General features: G+C 43.7%; 1 protein-coding gene across 8 annotated transcripts in view; it reads left to right on the top strand.

The window, feature by feature from the left end:
* PLXNA1 (plexin A1) overlaps positions 1 to 18,805 on the top strand; it is a 483,656-nt gene that overhangs the window by 365,478 nt on the left and 99,373 nt on the right. For all 8 annotated transcript variants that reach the window (XM_060239681.1, XM_060239686.1, XM_060239682.1 and 5 more), the window contains exons 11-12: positions 5,819 to 5,915; positions 8,202 to 8,392. In XM_060239681.1, coding sequence (XP_060095664.1) covers positions 5,819 to 5,915; positions 8,202 to 8,392 — 288 coding nt within the window. The remainder of the gene's footprint in view (positions 1 to 5,818; positions 5,916 to 8,201; positions 8,393 to 18,805) is intronic.

Raw genomic sequence — 18,805 nt, 5'->3', positions numbered from 1 at the left:
TAATTTTTAAAGTTTTTATTTCTTCCAAAATGGTGGTCGCGACTTTCTGCTTCCCTTTAAAAAAAATTTCCTTCAAAAGGCTTCTAAAATAATTATCAGCAATAATGCCCAATAGTATTTACCTTATAATTGTCACCTCTGTCAGCTTCACCAATTTTTAATGTCCCGAACACTTTAAAAACTTTAAATTTTGACCTGCTAGCAATGGCCGCTGATGTTTTTCTATGATATTATAGTCCTAGAGTAGACTAACGGCTTCAATGATTTCCCTCTTCCATCCGACACTTCCTGCTTAATCCCGTTTTCACTGGTAAAAAGATCTCGCGATGTTTGACGTATTTCCTGTGTTGACTGTGAGAGCTGCAAATCTGTGACAATGGGGCTTTTTCACCAAAACCGCAAGTAGACAAAACAATAAATCCCTTTCCACTTTTTAGCACTGTCCTTTAAATTTACAAAGTTCATATTTCGCCCCTTCTCCCCTTCTTCTTCCAAACTTTCTGAATCTCTATTTCCCACCTTCTGATTTTATTTTGTTTAACTTTAAATAGTCCCAGAATGAAGATAGTCATCAGTACCTTTTTCTGCAGTTATCCAGATCCAACACCGGTCTTGTATAGCTTTAGATGTTTAGCAGTCTCAAAGAAGGTTAGGATCCTGTTGACCTTATGTCAAATAAATGACTCTGGAAACTTCTGCAGATGATGAATATGCAACTCGTCTCCGGAGACCCCTCAAAGCCTCAAAAGAGCCCCTCCCCCCCCAGGACTCCCTTTTAGCCAAGGTAAATCTCCTCAGAGTTTCCTATGCGTATCTTGGACTGATCTCTGACTGAGAAAAGTAGGCAGTAGGCATTAAATCGCCCTCCACTATCCTGAACAGAAGCCCCAGCCTGCTCCCCTTCTGAGAAGCAATTCAGCTCAGCATTTTCCAACCCCGGAAGTCCAGTGACAATCTTTGTTCTAACCATTGCACGATCTGCAGTGGTACAATGGGAATGAAGATCACAATTTGAATATTCTTGTGGGCTCAACTCAGCCTCCTTAATGAGGTACTTGCCAGGTTGCCTGTAGTCAGTAACAGTTTCCTGCAGGTCCCTAGGCATGGCCTAATCATTGCCCTTGTGTCTCAGTATCTCCCTCTTGCACCAGTGAGAAGTTGAGGGGGGATGAAGAGCTCTAAGACTTGCAACAGCTACAACAATCCCATTGTATCTCCAGCTGGAGAAACACAACAGAATGTTATAACAACACCTGTTTATAGGCAGAATTTTTAGGAAATAATGTAGATGACCACCCCTATTGCAAGGTTAGTTCAAGCTTATTTCAGGGTTAAAATCTCAATAATGTTGATGATAAAACAAAATTCATTTTAGAAACAGTCTGGATGGTGATAGCCCTTAATGTTCTTTCCCTGAGTATTAGCTGTGCACCCAGTGGCTGCAAGACACGTGTCCTGAATATTCATTGCTTGGGTTGTGAATCCTCATTTTGTTTCTATCATTCTCCTTTGCCATATGTTGCTGTGAATCTCCATACATCTTCATTACCGCTGGGAAGGATCTTCTAAGGATGGAGAGCATGTATTATCTCAGGCAACCCTGTGAATTTCATCCCTCCCTTCCTTTTGTGTGAGTTTTTTGCTTCAGGGCAAGTAACTGAAGAGTTAAATAATCTACCAAGCCCCCCACCCAAATCAGAAGGGAACTCATTTCCAAAAGGAGCCAGGGCAGAGAAATGCAAATAAGTGTTTCGGACAGCTGCAGGCTGTATGCCTTCCTGAGATGCCAGGGCCCCAAATGAGACATGTCAGAGTACAAATTGAAAATGCCAATTTCACTTATGCTGCCACGCTGCTCGTCACAGCTAAATCCTTCTCTGCTGCCCCCCCACCCCCATACTTCCCACTTACTGAATGATGGTCCCTTCTCCTTAATGCAAATATACCTAGCTTCCTGGGTTATTCTTGTAGGGGGCTTCTTATCTCTAATTAGTGGGAAAGAACTACAAAGAAATGGATAAAAATATATGCATAAACCCTCCTTCTCCATCATACAAACATCAGTTATCTGCAAATTCTTGTGATCATATTCACCTTGTGCACACAGACCTTAGCAATGCATTTTTCAGAACTTTTGATTAATATTTTATTGTTCCCTGGGCTATTTGGGTAATGGAAGTTGTACCATCCACAGCTGGACTTTCCTGGCCTATTCCATTCTGTAGCATGTGGGAAGTTGCTTAGACTTTACAGAGCCAAGGTCTGTGCTATGTATAAGAATTCAAGGAGGTCAGAGTTGTTAAGTGACCTCTGAGAAGGACTTCAAGCCATGCTGGTGCTGACCTGTCTTGTTAATTTGGTTTGGAATATTGAGAGAACAGCAAAATTAGTTTGCGTGGTTATGTGTGTGTGTGTGTATTTAGATCCTGATTTTCTATTAGATTGCTCCCCAGAGCTGTTTACAGTAAAACCAGCTGCTGAGATGCAGGGTTACATTTTTGTTGTTGATTTGTTAACATAGAACAAGAACCTAAGAGGAGCCATGCCCAATCAGGCCAATGGCCCATCCAGTCCATCACTCTTTGTCACACAGTAGCCAAAGCCCAGGTGCCATCAGGAGGTCCACTAGTAGAATGTTCAGTAGAATATCCAAAAGGAATCTTAACAAGGTGCTGTAGCTAGGGCTGTCAAGCCTTCAGAAGACAGCTGGAGACCTCCTGAGATTACAACTGATCTCCAGGTGACAGAGATATTCACTTGGAGAAAATGGTTGCTTTGGAAAGTGGACTGCATGGCATTGTACCTTAGAGGTCACTCCCCTCCCCAAGCACCCCCCCCCCCAAAAAAAAAACTCCATCCCTCAAATCTCCAGGTATTTCCAACCCCAGATCTAGCAACCCTAGCTGTTAAAACCTAATGGAACTCTGTGAAGGGGAATATAGATGATTATGGGAGACATCTGTCCCAGATACCAGCCCTCCACTTGCACCACTGCCATACACAAACACTTTCCAGCGCTGGCCAGTAATAGGGTCTTCCCTCCAGAAGTGAAAATGACCTGGGTCCCATAAATTACCTTCTTCAGGAGAGACATGGTAGCTTTGAAGTCCTGGTGGAGCACTGACCTAGGCTTAGTGGAGGCCTAGGAGTAACTGTGGTGATTTGTGCAGAATTGTCATATTGATCAAACCCAACAGCAATGTGAAAGCTGATGTCCTACTCACTTGTATGCAGTCATTGGATTAAAAAAAATTTTTTTGACGAAATATGTCCTCCCTGTTCCTTCTATCAAAATAATTGGGCACCACTGCCTTCTTTGATACCTTCTGGTGTCTACATTTTACTAATGGGAGAATAGTGTGGAGAGTGGAATCCTAGGCCTATTATGCATGGGTGTTTTCCTTCACTTTCCCATACATGTCCATTGAGTTTTCGTTGTGCTATTCTACATTGATTTTCCTCCCTTCAGCACCCAGTTCACTTTCTGGTCACTGTTTCCCCAGGTTTTCTAAGAATGCTTTTGTGCCAGTTTTTCCCTTCTTTTACTTCCAAACCAAAGGTAATTCACAATTGTACAGATTCCCTCAGATTCCCCCCCCCCTTTTGCTGCCCCTCAAAGGTCACTTGCACTCCCACATTAAGATAGTTCTGCCCACACTGGTTAGTTTCCACACTGGTTCCCCCCCTTTGCCTGATTCTTTTCTGTTCCCTTTCAATCAATGAACTAGCACTAAAATGCATGCATAAAACCTGAAGCGTGAGGATTTGAATGGAAGGCGCTTGTTGGATGCTACTGCAATGCTGCAATAGGGCAACTGCATAATTAAAAAAAAACCACTTTGGACACCACCCCCAACATGCCACAAGTGATGTTTCACCCCAGTTTAGGAAAGTGTGGGTTTTTAAAATTGTAGCTGCAGAATAAATACACCAGAGGAAAAAAATGGTGTGTAAGGCAGGCACAGAATCCAAGGTCAAGATTAAAGGCTTACTGCTCTGAAAATCTGCACTAGGATGTGTGTGTGTGTGTGTAATGGGCCTGAGACAGAAAGAGATTTGGGCCAGTCATATCTGAATTTCACAGTTTGGAACAAAATCTTCAGAAGTAAACATGTTTGTGACATTCTTTTTTTTAAAAATACGTTTTATGGTTTATAAAAGTGTTATTTTGCAATAACTAGACTTTAAAGACCATGGGATTTTAAAACCATGGAGTGTTTGTATTATTTGAAACAACCTCATCACTTTTGCTCAGGGGTTTCCCCCCCTTTTTTTAGGGGCTGTGTGTTTCCCTTCCAGTCTGTGTTAAGTGCAAGTTTCATGTTTATGTATGAATGCTTTATAGATATCAGTTATCACTGAATTAAATACAGAAAAGCTATGACAAGAAACCGAGGAACAGAAACTGGGAGTTTAGTTGAGGAGCAAGGGGCTAGAGCTCATCCTAGAGAGACGTAGAAGGGGATGGACACATGCTGCTGTGATGCTTGTGTCACAAGACAATTCACAGCCAGGGGCTCCTGGAGGGAGGGGGGAATTCCAAACTGCAAAGAGCGATTCTGTAGCATCCAGGGCTCCCTAACAAACTCCAGCAAGCCATGAATCTTTCATTTAATCTCTCCTGACACGCCTGTCATTTTCTCCAGAGAGAAGCGGAGAATCTCTCGCCGAAGGAGGTCATTAGCTGTCAGGGAAGGTTCCGACTGCCTTCCTGTCTTCCTATCGATTAAGCCTCCGCACGCGTGCAGGCACTGTGGAGGGAATATTGATGGGGCTGCCAGAAGTTTGGCTTGGGCTAGAGATTGGGTGTATCTTTCAATACTGGAGAGGAAGGGCAGGGGCATGTGCTGTCGGATGGAGATGTAATTCCAAATTTGTGTCTCTCAACAACCAGCCCTCCCAGAGACCTGGCCCTCTTTAGGTCTGTTACATTTTCATTTCCTATATGGGAGCTTTATTTCCTGTACTCCCGTGGAGGCGCAGAATCCAATATTGCCAGCTCTGGAGAGCAAAAAGTGATGACTCCAACTGTTGCTTAGTTTTTGGTGTCACGGTTGTTCATTTTACACCATTTGTCATAATATTCTCCTGCTTCTCTCATCTGAGGAGCAGATCTCTGGATATCACTGTATACTGATGAATGCTCCATAGAATCAGATACTTAGCTTTAGTTGTTATTTGTATAAGCTGACAACATTGCACATGGGTTATACACTAAGACTGCTGTAACATTGGAGACTTTGAAATTCAATTTGTTATGGGTTGTGTATATTCTGGGTGTCCTTTAAAAATCTGTGTTCTACATCAAGGTAATTAAATTCTGTTACATGAAAATATTAAGTGTGTAATCTGAGTAGAATTATGCACATGAGGTGAATTTGGTTATATTTCCTCCTTTCCTACAGATTCTTCTGCTGCTGCTAGTGATGCCCCCCCCCTAAAAAAAACTCTCTTAGAATTCTCCAGGTATTACTTCCAGGAGAGGTATTGGACCCAACTCCATAGTCCTTCCCCCCCACCCCACCCCCAAAGGTCCTTTGGCTAGCAGAATTATGGGATGCAGCATGCAACAGGAAAGGCAAGGGAAAATTGTGCTGCTGTCAGAGGAAGAGAATTTTGAGGGTTTTGAATCTGACCTGACCTGTCTGTCTTACTTTTGGCCTGTGGTCACAGGCAGCAGTGGATTCAGATCAGCATATTTTGGAAAGAGGCAGAAAAGTGTAAAGCTCTCCTCTGTTTTGATTCTTGTTTCTTTTCTGTCCTTTTGTGTGTAAGGGTGACTAATGAACACTTTGCTCTGTTGCATCTTCTCTGGTAGTATTTCTATGAAGGGAATGACATCAGTGACCTCCCAGTGAACCTTTCTGTAGTGTGGAATGGGAACTTCATCATTGATAATCCACAGAACATTCAAGGTAAGTGTTGGTAACAACCAATTTTCAGATATATCAAGAATTCTCCACAAAGAACTGGTGGCAGCTGGTAGCAGAAATGAAACCAAGAAACTAGGAGTGTGCAAAAAGAAAAAAAAGGCATTTTTCCAGTTCAGATCTGTTAGACCTCAAAAATATTAGTATTCCCAAATATTCCCAAATCCCAATATCAGTATTATATTGGGATTCGGGTAAATATTCAGAAACCCCAAATTTATTTAGCTTCATTATACCCTATAGGAACCATCCCTGTATAATGGAGTTCAGAAGGCATTTAAACTTCAAATGCTTTCTAGCCAGGCCTAAATAATATCAGCTTTTATTTTGTTATGGCTATTTTGGTAGCCAAATCAGATTGTATAATCTGTATTCATCTGAATAAATACCCCCAAAATACCAATAAAATATACCAAGCACACACCCTACAAGAAACTCCTACTGCAGAACCTGTAAATAATCTTCCTGATGTGGAGCTGGCTTAGGGGTGAGAGTCTAGGAAGAATTGGTTTCATATCCTATTCTTTAGATTTTCCTCTGTCCATCAAGTTAGATTGTGCCTCCTCAACAAACAACATTGTTACTCAGAAATATTATCTCTATACTGTGGCTGTGCTTTCTGCCAAGCAACCATTTTTGAGGTAAAGACATATGCAATCTAGAGAGTGGAATGACATAAGTGAGGTTGTTTTTACTAACGTGGCCTCCATGAGAGGAACTGAAGACATGTCAGTTTTCAAGAGTAATGTTTCCTAGCAAAAAATACTCTGCATCAGGGCTGTCAAAATGTCCAGCTCATAGGCCAGAACTGGCCTGCCCAGAGCCAGTTTGGTGTAGTGGTTAAGTGTGTGGACTCCTATCTGGGAGAACTGGGTTTGATTCCCCACTCCTCCACTTGTACCTGCTGGAATGGCCTTGGGTCAGCCATAGCTCTTGCAGAGCTGTCCTTGAAAGGGCAGCTTCTGGGAGAGCTCTCTCAGCCCCACCTACCTCACAGGGTGTCTTTTTGGGTGGGGGGAAGGAAAAGGAGATTGTAAACTGCTCTGAGACTCTGAGATTCAGAGTATAGGGCGGGGTATGAATCCAATATCATCATCATCAATCATCATCATCTTCTTCTTCTATCAGGCCCTCAGTGCTCTTTTCTCCCCCCTCCTTCCCCTACTGTCTTCATTCTTTGAAACTGCAAGGCTGACAAAGTTCCATGCTCTGGCTATAGGAATGCTGAAAAGTGAAACTGATCTCCACTCCATTGAAACATATTGCAGCATAGACAAAGTTGCAAGGAAAATGTGGAATGGATTTTCCATTAACATCTCTGGGTCCTATCTATCTGGGCAGAGAGACCTTAATGAAAAATCCACTCTGCATTTTCTTTACAGCTTTGCTTCTTGCTGCAACTAGCAAAGACAAGCTGAAGCTCATTCTTCTTGAAGTTGTGTCCTTGTAAATAAAGGGTTGATGCACTGAGCCAACTTGTCTCTGCTCAATAGACCTGACCTATTAAGTACTCTAACCTGGGAACCCACAGCCAGAGGAGGATATTACACTGGAGAGCCATCGCCAATCTGAGTAGACCCCAGGGTGGAGGGGAAACTTGGTATGCCGTTTCATTGTTTTCCCAGGTTCAGAGCATTTTATATTTTTTAGTTTTTGTTGAGATCTTTATGCTTTTTCTTGATGTTTTATTTTAAAAATTGCATTGTCAAATCGCACTATTCCCCCACCTTTCCATTTTAAACAAAACATTGCAATCGTTTCAAGAATGTTTGTATTTTAAGTTTAATACATAAAATCTTTAATTGTGTTCTTCTGTGTCCTTTATAAAATTTATATCTCCGCTACCTCACATTACATTTTATGACACGTATGGGCTGGCCCCGCAAAGTCCCATTTGTGTCAGATCCGACCCTTTTAATAAATGAGTTGACCCCCCTGCTCTGCATAGTTACTTCCAGGGAAATCATGATAATTATACCAGTTTCAAGCAAAGTTTAAAGCAGTTGAAATTTCTCATCTTAATATGTCTTGGATCCTGGCTCACAGCTGAGATCTAGATGTTAGCAATCTGCATTGTAAAATCCCTGATTGCCCCATTTAGTTATGAGGCTGATAATTCAATGGGTTGTGGTAACAGGTTCCTGGGCAGATCAGGTAAAGTGAATGGGGAGAGTCATGCCCCAAGGTTCCATTTACAGAAATGACCAGTTCAGCAATTCTCCTCAGCACAGCTTCCCTTTGTAAGCCAGGATTTGTGCTTTCCTGTTGCAGCTCACCTATACAAATGCTCAGCTCTGCGTGAAAGCTGTGGGCTGTGCCTCAAGGCGGATCCACGATTTGAGTGTGGCTGGTGTGTTTCAGAAAAGCGGTGTTCCCTGCGCCAACATTGCCCTGCCTATGAGAGCAGCTGGATGCATGCTAGTAATGGCAACAGCCGCTGTGCAGACCCCAAAATCATCAAGGTAGGCTTGTGCTGGTTGCACAGATAAAAGTTTATTCTCACTGCTCAATGGAAAATTTAATTTGTATTTATTTACATTATTTATAGTCTGTCTTTTTTACTTGGATTCAAGGCAACTCTATTGCCTGCATGGAAAACCCATCTTGAATAATTCAGTTTTGCATAGTTTGCAGAAAGCCAAGAGAGTGGAAGCCTTCCTGACCTCAGGCAGTCCATTCCACAAGATGGGGGCCACAACGGAGAAGGCGCATGCACGGGCTGTTGTTGATTTTGGCCATATGTAAGTTGCAGAAGACCCTGCTCCTGTGAACAAAGCTGTCATGGCAGAGCATGGGGGAGAGGTCTCAGAGATATGAGGGTTCATGGCCATAAAGGGCTTTTATGTGAAGCTATTAACTAAATTGAGCCTGGTAACTAATGGGCAGCCACTGAAGTGCCTGCAGGATGGGAGCGATATGCATGCTCCGTCTAGCTCCCAATAATACCCAAGCTGTGTCATGCCGTACCAATTGGAGTCTCCAAGTTCTGGAATGCTGAAAGGATGTTTGAAAAGGCTGGGTTAGCTCAGAAGGGGCATATGCTAGTGCTGAACACTCAGGACTCCCACAATGGAGCTACTTAAAAATTTCAGCCCGTTTCACTTTCTTGAGTTTTTTTATTCAGACATAGAAAGTCTCCCCTTTTCCCATGATCTGTGAGTGACCATAAATATAAGGAGCAGTTATGGGATGACTCTAGTGCTGTTGTATGATCCAGATAGGTATGCAGTGGAGAACTGGGCAGAATATATTCAGTGCTTTATTCCTAACTCTTACTAAATCCCCCCTCCTTCTCCTTGTGACAATTTTGTTTCCTGTCTGTTTGTAGAATGGAGATAGATAAGGACTACATTCAGAAATCACAGCAAACCCTCAGACTTGCATGATGAAAATGAGCCAAAGCACTTGGGCTTCTGGGTGCTTTGCTTCCTGTGCTGTCACAATTGCAATCAAGGGAGTCTTCTGTAAACAGCAGTTTGTTGTGACATCTGAATTGGGTGTTTTGTTTGTTGCTTCCAGACTATGGTTCTAAACCAAAATCAAATCGAATTCAGATGTCACAACAAGTAGTGGTTTGTTGAAGGTTTCTTATTTTGTAATTTTGGCAACATGTGCAAGAGGAGTGCACACATGAGCCAGGGAACTTTGGATCATTCATGTCAGCCAAGTATAGATTAGTGTACTGGTGTCTTGTGAAATTTCAGTAGTCAGTGCTAGTGAACCCCTCTTATGAATAAAGACAGACGCATTCTAAAGCATGATGCAAGTGGATTCTACAGACGTTTTCTGCATTTTCAAGGTATTGATTTTCATCAAGGTAGTAATTTTCAGGGCACGGACAATGTATCAAAATTGTTTGCACCACATTGAGAATGAATTTGTCTCTTTAATTCAGGCTCAAGTGATTAACATTACCACAGGCAGAGCAAGGTAGTCGGTGATATACTGCTTAGTCTGCATGCTACTTTCTTTATTGTGTGCTCAGGATTAATTCTTGAACTTAAACCCAGTCCCTTCAGTGAAAGCTGTCAGGATTTCTTACAATTCCTGATCAGTAAATTATGGGATGGCAGTCTATCTGTTTTCCATCCTCTGCCACCCTTCCTTTTACTTCCTGAGGGCTGGTAGTTTGTCATCTCTCTTCTCTGACAGCTTTTATGACCTTCATTTAATAAGACTGTGTATATTAATGTTAACATGTCTGTTGGGCCTGGCTCCAAGTGCATTAAGATGGATTGGCGGGTAATTCTATTTGATATGTTCTATTTACCCATGGATTGCAGGCCTTGGTGGTGTTAATTACCCAAGTCTAAGCACAGTATCTAATCTATTTGGGTTTCAGTGTCTTATCTGATGAAGGCTGGAAAGTAGAGGAGCGCCTCTCACACTCCCCAAAGCCGCTGGCTTCTTATTGCTTATTGGCATTGTGGGGCACTGTGCTGGCCTCGCAGAGTAGGTTAACTCTGCTGAAGGCCCCTACCTGCCATTCATTCTGATGCATGCAAGTGCCTGGTTTGGCAAATTAGTGCTTCTTTAAAAAGAAATAATGGCTATGAAATGGGGAGGATGACAGGAAAAGTTTAATGGCCAGGATCACTGAAGGGATGACAGAAATGCTTAACAGCCACAACCACAGAGTCCATGTCACAGATTCTCAATATAATAAGAACATTTAGCATTCTTTCAGTTCTCATTTTGCATGCTTTAGTCACCTTTGGCCCAGCTTTATTGTCCCCATCTTACAGATGAAGGGATGGGGAAGGGGACTGTGGCTGAAACAGTAATGCTACCTGAGGGATTTAAGGCTAAAATGTGATGTAAAACAGGACTGTCTTGATTACAGCTCAGTCTCTAGGTCTCAATGATATGGAAGTGTCCCATATTTAGGATAATAGTAGCACAAAGTTGGAAAGGACCATGAAGGTCCTTTATTACAACATCCTGCTATAGAAAAGAGTCCAGTAGCACCTTAACTAACAGAATTTGCGGTAGAATATGAGCTTTTGTGAATCACTGCTCACTTCTTCAGATGCAGTTAGAATGTGAGTTTATCTGTCCAATATGTTGGAAAGTAGAGCGATTTCAGATGCCAAATGACATTTTGATCAACATCCTGCTATTGTAGACTTTCCTTAGGTCTGAACTATGCCTTAAAGAGGCTGTTCTATGTTCCACTAAAAATTCTGCAGGGACAGAAATCCCACAGGCCCTTTGGGCAATTTGCTGCATTGTCTGTAATGTTCTTTCAGTTGGGAGAGATGTTCCTGTTATCCAGTCTAAACCTGCTCCTCACATAGATTCTGCCTATTTATAGTATTTATTTACGTTATTTATAGTCCCCCGTTCTTACAGAGGCTTAAGGTGGATTACACAGTGCAAATCAATGTAGTCAGTAGGATTGGGACGTCTAGTAAACAATATAAAAGAATTCAGGTTGTGGAAATTAAAACCAAGTAAAAATCTTGAACTAAGCTAAAACGAAGTATTAACATGGCATGTCAAACAACGTAGAAATTGCATAGTGTAGAATAAAATATTCCAGCCAACAACCATCTTGGCAGTTAACTCTTTGTCATGGCACTTTTAAAACATCAGTCCACCAGTTGTTTCCAAGCAAGGCAGAAGCTTTTATGGGCAATTGAGCCCAGGATGCCCATGGGCCCGTCCACTGTCCCACCCTTCCCTTCCTCCCAATTGGCAGCTACACTGGAGGGAGTTGAGCACAATTGGACACATGATGCTGCCTTATACTGAATCAGAACTTGGTCTATCAAGGTCAGTATTGTGTACTCTGACTGGCAGTGGCTCTACAGGGTCTTAGGCTGAGATTTCTAGGGTCTTAGGCTGAGATCTTTTATGTCACCTGTTGCGTGGTCCTTTTAACTGGAGTTTGCCAGGGATTAAACCTGGGACCTTCTGCATGCTAAGCAGAGGCTCCACCACTGAGCCATGGTCCCTCTCTAATTCTTTCTCTCCTTTTATCCCACTGCCACTGGTCAGTCAAAAAAAGAGTGCAAACAAATCAGAGCTCTACTACCTCCAGCTCTCCTCCCAGCGGGAAATGGAAGTTTGACTCAGAGGCTCTTGAGACATTGCTCTGCCCCCTCCTTCCTTCCCTGCTTCCTGGCACTTCTCCCCATTCTGCTTTGCTTACAGAGCTGGACTTGGGTAAAAAGTTCCTGAAACAACAGGGAGTAAGGCCGTGCGTGCGTGTGTTTAACTTTCACCCTCATATACCCTTTGTCACAAAAATGAAATTCTCCCACCACAGATAACATGGCCCTAACTCTTGCTAGTGCTCTCGACCACCCATTTCCTCTGAAGTCACTGTTTTTTGAGATGGCAAGTAATGAATATTTGAGGTGTCAGAGGGAGATATGCACACCAGAGACTTTGAAAGCCACAAGCACTGCTTGATGCATGTATCAGCCAAGGAATAGATATGACACCTCATAGTAACTTTATATGCTGAAAAAAGACCTCTGCTGCTTATGTGAGAGAAAGCAGATGCATGGCTGGGGGTGGGGGGCAGTGGTCCCTCTAAGCTGAGTTAGTGTGAGCCAGCTCACAATTTGTTAGCCTCCGGCGCACACATTTTTGTCTTAACTCTGGAAGGATGACCCCTGAGCAAAATAATTTATGTAGTAGTCAAATCGCTTGCTCACAACTTTAATGCCAGTAGCTCACAAAGTAGAATTTTTGCTCACAAGATTTCACAGCTTGGCAGGAGGCAGTAATTGTGTGGATCAGATGAGAAAGATTATCTCTTTCCAAGATCATCTTATGTTTGTTAAGAAGCACTGGATTTCTAAAGCAATGAGAACACTCAGAGCAGGGTGAGACACTGCCCTTTATATCAAAGGGTGAGGCTAGGCTCCAACATTGTGGTTTAAGTTCATTGTACTGACACCTGATCGTGAGGTGTTGGCTCTGTACAAACCAACTCTGACATTCTGCCACTTGAAATATGAGTTTGTACAAAGAAGGGAAGATCAGTTTGTTAACCTGAAACCACAATGCAGCATTAGAGCTACTAAATGGGTTTGATAACACCTGCGCTGTTGACCTGCCACTTTTGAGTAGGTGCCAGCATTTGGTTCTAGTGCTGCTCTCCGCATCCCTAAATAATTAAAACTAAATTAAGAACTTGCAGCACTAATTGTAAGCCCTGCACAAGCAATTCAGGGTATGCTGCTTGAGGTATGCTGCTTCTCTGATTGAAGCCCTGAAGGCCTCATGGGCTTCAGGAACATTCTGTGGTGGATCATGGAAATATGGTACTCTATGGTGCACTGCCATGATGGACATCTTAGACAAGTAAGACTTGTGTGAGTCAATGTACTGTAGTGGTTAAAGTATAGGCCTAGGATCTGGGAGACCCAGATTTAAATCCCCCACTCTTCCCTTCAGAGTTTGTTGAGAGACCTTGGGCTATTCACACACTGCCAGCCAAACCTCCTTCACAGGGTTGTTGTGAAGTTAAATGAAAGAGATGAGTATGATGTAAGTCACTTTGGGTCCCTGTTGGGGAGAAAGGCAAAGTGTCAGTCGGGTCCCCAATGTTGCTTTCACAGCAGCCACGACCACCGCACAAGGATCTTCACTGTATTACTGAAGGTAAGCTGCAGCAGCTGTTTTTGTGGCTGGCTTTGCCTCGTGCGGCAGCCTTTTTGTGGTTGCACCCATCATGCTGTGTCTGGATGCCAAGGGTGCCTACAGGCTTAAAAAGGTTAGAGGCCCCTGGTATAAATGACATGAATCAATACAATAAATAAACAAGCAATTCAAGGAGAAAGGGATAGAGAAAAGCAATGATAATAGTACCTGGTAGATCTGGATGGGTCATTACTTTGGAGAAGATGAAAAGCAAATATATCATGCTGGGATGCCACATGATGGGTGCCAATATTACTTTGACTTTGAAAGTTTTTCCTTGCTGCCACATAAGAACATGATAAGAATTGTAGCTGTGTTATCAGAACTGTGTGTTTCAGTCCCCTTCAGCACTTGTAACCTCCTTGTTTTCTAGGCTACTGTCATGATCCTGGGCCTAGTGAGACCTGCAGGCCCAGAGAAGCCTGCCTCGAAGTTACTGAGGAAAACCTACGTTTCCTAGGATCCCTTCTATCCCTCTGATTGGGTGGCAAGGTTTTGGAGGGAAACTAGCTGAGAGAAGGGTGGGACCTGGAAGGAGAGAATAAAAAGGGCCATGCACCAACAGGGTGTGTTCTCTCTGGGAAAGGCTGCAGGAGAGAAGGCAGCAGGAGAGATCCCTGGTGAGTTTGGTATTACAGCAGGGAATGTCTAGATAACGCGTTAGGGCCCCATGGCGCAGAGTGTCAAAGCTGCAGTACTGCAGTCCTAAGCTCTGCTCACAACTTGAGTTCAATCCCAGCGGAAGCTGGTATCAAGTAGCTGGCTCAGGTTGACTCAGCCTTCCATCTTTCCAAGGTCAGTAAAATGAGGACCCAGCTTGCTGGGTGGAAAGTATAAATGACTGGGGAAGGAAATGGCAAACCACCCCGTAAAAAGTCTGCTGTGAAAATGTTGTGAAAGCAACATCACCCCAGTCGGAAACGACTGGTGTTTGCACAGGGGACCTTTCCCTCCTTTTCCTTATTTGCACCAACCTTTACTGTTTCATATTCACTATAGCACTAAACCTTTGTCACTCACTTATTGTTTTTAGAGCATTAGTAATAAATTTCTTTTTGTTGTTATACTGCCTGGGTTCTCAAATCTCCTTGGTCACAGTTAAAAGGTATTTATTAATAAGGAAGACAAGGGTGGTTGGGTGCTCCGGGCCCTCCCATGCAGACGCCTACCAGAGTGGTGGCAGCCGGTAGAAGGCCTTGCTAGGCCCATGCTGTGTGACCACTACATAGGCTTGCCAGTCCCCAGGTCCTGGCAGGGGATATCCCAATTTTGCAGGCTTCTCCCTGCCACCAGCCAGCAGGCCAGCAGGATCAAGCCTCGCCCAAACAGCCACAATGTGCCTTTCCACCTTGGAAGGCTTAAAAAAGCTTGGAAGCTTAGAAGAAATTTGGAAAGTGTGTGTGCCTTTAAATCTCTGTAGGAGCAAGGCTGAATGGGGGTGGGGCAAGGCAGCAGAGCCACTTGGCTGTACCCTGTGAATCTATGCGACAGGAAGAGAGCCCAGTCCCTCCATTTTGTTTACATTCCTTTCAGAAGTCATTTGCATAGTAAAGAGTAAACTAGAACCTTGCATAGTAAAGAGTAAACTAGAACCTTCCTTTCCTGTGCTAGTTTGAAGAAGTTCGTGGAAATACAGCAGATAGTTACATTCAGCAACTCCCACGAGTAAATTGCACCAATGAGATCACAAAAGTGTGTGCTTGCAAACTGCATTTATTTTGGTTGCTTTGTGAGTGTGTGTGGGTATATTCACTTTCATGTAGTAGAAGTTCAGTCAGCTTCTGGGGGACAAGGAAATTAAGACCGTATTCAGCGAAGCTGTACTGCTGTATTTTTATTTATTTATTTTAGGGTATGGGAAAGTCTGGCTCCACTCCCAAAGTCTCCAGGTATTTTCTGAGTTGGACCTGGCAACCCTAAGGCTACGCTAATAGATACTTGTTGGACTTTGATTTTCTACATGCAGCTACAGAAAGGCTGTTCTGTAGTTATTTGTGCATGCTGATGGCTATTGGATGCCATTATCCCAGGTTATGATCGCGGTATATGTCTTGCCCACTTCCTTCAGTGGATTTGAGAGGCTGTACTCTGTATCCAATTAGCAGAAGAAAGTTGCTTTTTGCCAAGGCTGAAGCTGGGTGGGAGCCTGTATGTGTAGGGAGGGAAAGAGCCAGATTTCCTTGCCAGTTCTCACTCCCATGTGCCTTGTTTAGCAGTGACCTCCCTGCACAGTGTGTCAAACAGTGTCAACTTTTTCCCAGACTTGCTGCTCCCCAAACATGTGGCCCTTGTCAGTTTTGCTGCAGTGGAGGGGAAATCTAACATGCCGCAGCAGCCCTTAACTCTAATTTAACAATACCAAACAAACAGCCGCGGCTTACCAAACACTCCAGAGGTGCCCAATTTAGGGAAGAATGACTTGGGTTGCTTGCTGCAGCAGCTGCCTTAATGAGTTCTGATCCTGGACTTTGGGAGATGATTGGATTGAGTTTAAGCAAACGACAATCCCCAGAAGCTCAAATCGGTTTGACTGTTGTATAAATCCTGAAACATGGCATGCAGTTGCCCAAGGCCTGCTTTATAACTTACCTTGTCTTGAATGGCATGCAAGTCAGAGAGCAAAGATGGGAGTTGGGGCTTGTGGGCTTCAGCTGCCCGATTCCCCATTGGCTTTGCACAATCCATGACCTTTTTGCCTAGTGGTAATTTTCCAGCCCAGTCTCTTTTTGCAGCTTAGTCAGTGGAGTGTGGTGGTGTTTGAGGTTTGAAAAAAATGAAAAGTGAGGACCCTGTTGTGTTTAATGTCATGCTGTTGCCTTGGCCAGAAACCTTGAAAGGGTATTCTTTACCTTTCGACCCTTCACAGTGGCTGGAGGAAATAGCTCTCGACTGATTTGCTTCTTTCCCTACAATTCACTCCCCTTCCCCTGATAGAGTATATACTGCAGGATATTCTGAGGAAGGTGATACAATTTAAAAACAAAGCAAACCTGTAAATACTGACCTGACGTTAATTCTGCCACCCAAACTTCCCTTTTGGGGTGGCTTCAGAAGACTGTAGAAGATGAGATTGAAGGAGATTGAAGAAAAAGGAGAACAGACATTGGGTGGGAGCCAAGCAGTTTCCAACAGTTCCCCCTTCCCACCACAAACTCCCGACATCATTCCACAAGGTCCCCTATTCCCCAGGAACAGCATTTCTTAGAGATCAGTTGGCTGCAGAGTGGGAGGTGGAGGGACAGGATAGTGTCATCCAACCATTGGAAAATTTAATCTGGATCCAACCTATCAAGTGCAAATGTACTGTTATAGTATACGTTTCACAGGTGACAAATGTACAGGGGGCTGCAGCTAGTACAACATGTTGAGACTTGGGGACAGAAAGCCAGCTGCACATTAAATCAAGGCCCTCTGTTATCATGAGCAGTCTGTTATGGCCAGCAGATTTTGGGGTGCTATCAAAAGGTAACAACTGATTAATCAGTTCCTTTATAAATACGTTCTATGACCCTGTGGAGCTCCATTTGGATTTTCTGTCTTGGGCACAAAGCTGTCACAGGCCGATTGCATTTGTGCTTCAGGATCTGTGCTGACTCTCACCGTTATGCAAGCAGAATAACAGTCCAAGTCAGAGCACCATACATCTTGGGCTCCCGCATACCTCTTTCCTACCTTATGATTTATCGCAACAACTCAGATCAGCTCCATTTGTGTCTCCTTAACAATGCAATCTGCGCAAGAACAGGCAGTGAGGAAACTCAGCTGCCTCATAATTATAGAAATCCCTTCTTCTGGATGTCTGCCAGAGCCTGAGCATTTCCAAAGGCAGCGTAAGTCTTTTTCATTTGGACAGTATTGGGAGGCCGATGGGGTTTTTTCCTTAGTAATTTTTTGAAGAGTACGCCTAAACTGTTTTAAGTGTGTTATCTACTCTGAGCATTTGGAGGTTGGCAGGATGCAAATGTAAATAAATAATGAGATGCATTCTTTCTCATGGTTGCCACTTCCCAACAGCACCCACTAGTTTAGAAAAAAGCAGGACAGGTTGTCCTTAGACCTAGCAGGGACAGCTAAACCATCACTTAGAGTGTTGCTAGCTAGGTAAGCAGTCAGCAGCCGATTTTGCTAGTCCATCTCTGTTATTCCAGTTCATGGCTGGTGGCCATTGCTGAGGCAGTTTTGTTTTTTTTCCCCCTTGGCCTGGCTTGGCTGGGCTTGGGGTTGCCAGTGACCCATCACAGAGCTTTCCCAACTGGATGCCCATTAATCCTTTTTATCACTCGCAGGTGTGCACAGAGCACCGGGGCCAGGAAAATGTGGTGTAAAATTGCCTATAATTACCTTGTTAGTGGCATTGGTGGGCCTGTACCGCACTGCTCATCCGTCATCACAGCAGCGTTTGTCAAGCCACACCTGTCCGCATTATTGGGAATCATCCTGACAAATGAGCCGCATCATGCTCTGCTGGGGCTTCCTTCCCCAGCTGGTGCTGGCAGAAACTTTCATGTGCTGGGAAATACCAAAGCTTGTTGGGACAGAGAGGAGAGAGTCCTACTCTGTAGGGATTAGCTGGTGTCCCCCTTCTGAGGAGAATGCTGAAGGAACGACTGTACCTCTGTGCCTCTATTAACCTGCAGCACAAAAGAGCAGAGCAGCCTCTCTATGGGCATTCACTACCCTTCTCAAGGAGCTAAACATACAGAGGATTCCAAGACAGTAGGACACAGTGACTCATTTATTTAACAAGCCTCTGGTTCCCATACTCATTCCTCCCTTTCCTTTCATGCCAAGCTGTAGCCAACCAGCAAAATACGATTTGCTCTGGTCCTCCGCTCCACACCAGAATGGGAAGGTACAGTCAAACTATTTGCTGCAAAACAGGAAGCTGGGGAGAGAATCAGGGCTGTGCAATGGTAAGAGGGAGCAGTGCGTGAGCCCAAGGCATACTCACGTATGAACCAGCTCTCTGTGTCACTCTAAAGGAAGGTTCATGACCAAGGCTATGACTGCTATCCTGATTTTTTTTTTTGGTCGGAAAGCAGTATAAAATGCAATAAATAAATAAATATGAATGGGCAGCCCCAAGGCAAAAAAAGGTCAACTTTTGTATTGCTGTAAGGCTAGAGTGGTGCATACATGTGTTGCTTCTGTGAGACCAAAGGGTACAGGTATGAACGCCTATAATAACTTGGAGCCACCAGCTTGAATTCTAACAGTGC

The sequence above is a fragment of the Heteronotia binoei genome, chromosome 5, assembly GCF_032191835.1.
Source record: "Heteronotia binoei isolate CCM8104 ecotype False Entrance Well chromosome 5, APGP_CSIRO_Hbin_v1, whole genome shotgun sequence".
Classification (NCBI taxonomy): domain Eukaryota; kingdom Metazoa; phylum Chordata; class Lepidosauria; order Squamata; family Gekkonidae; genus Heteronotia; species Heteronotia binoei.
Note: the sequence above shows the minus strand (reverse complement) of the source record. Positions and strands in the feature narration are given on the sequence as shown.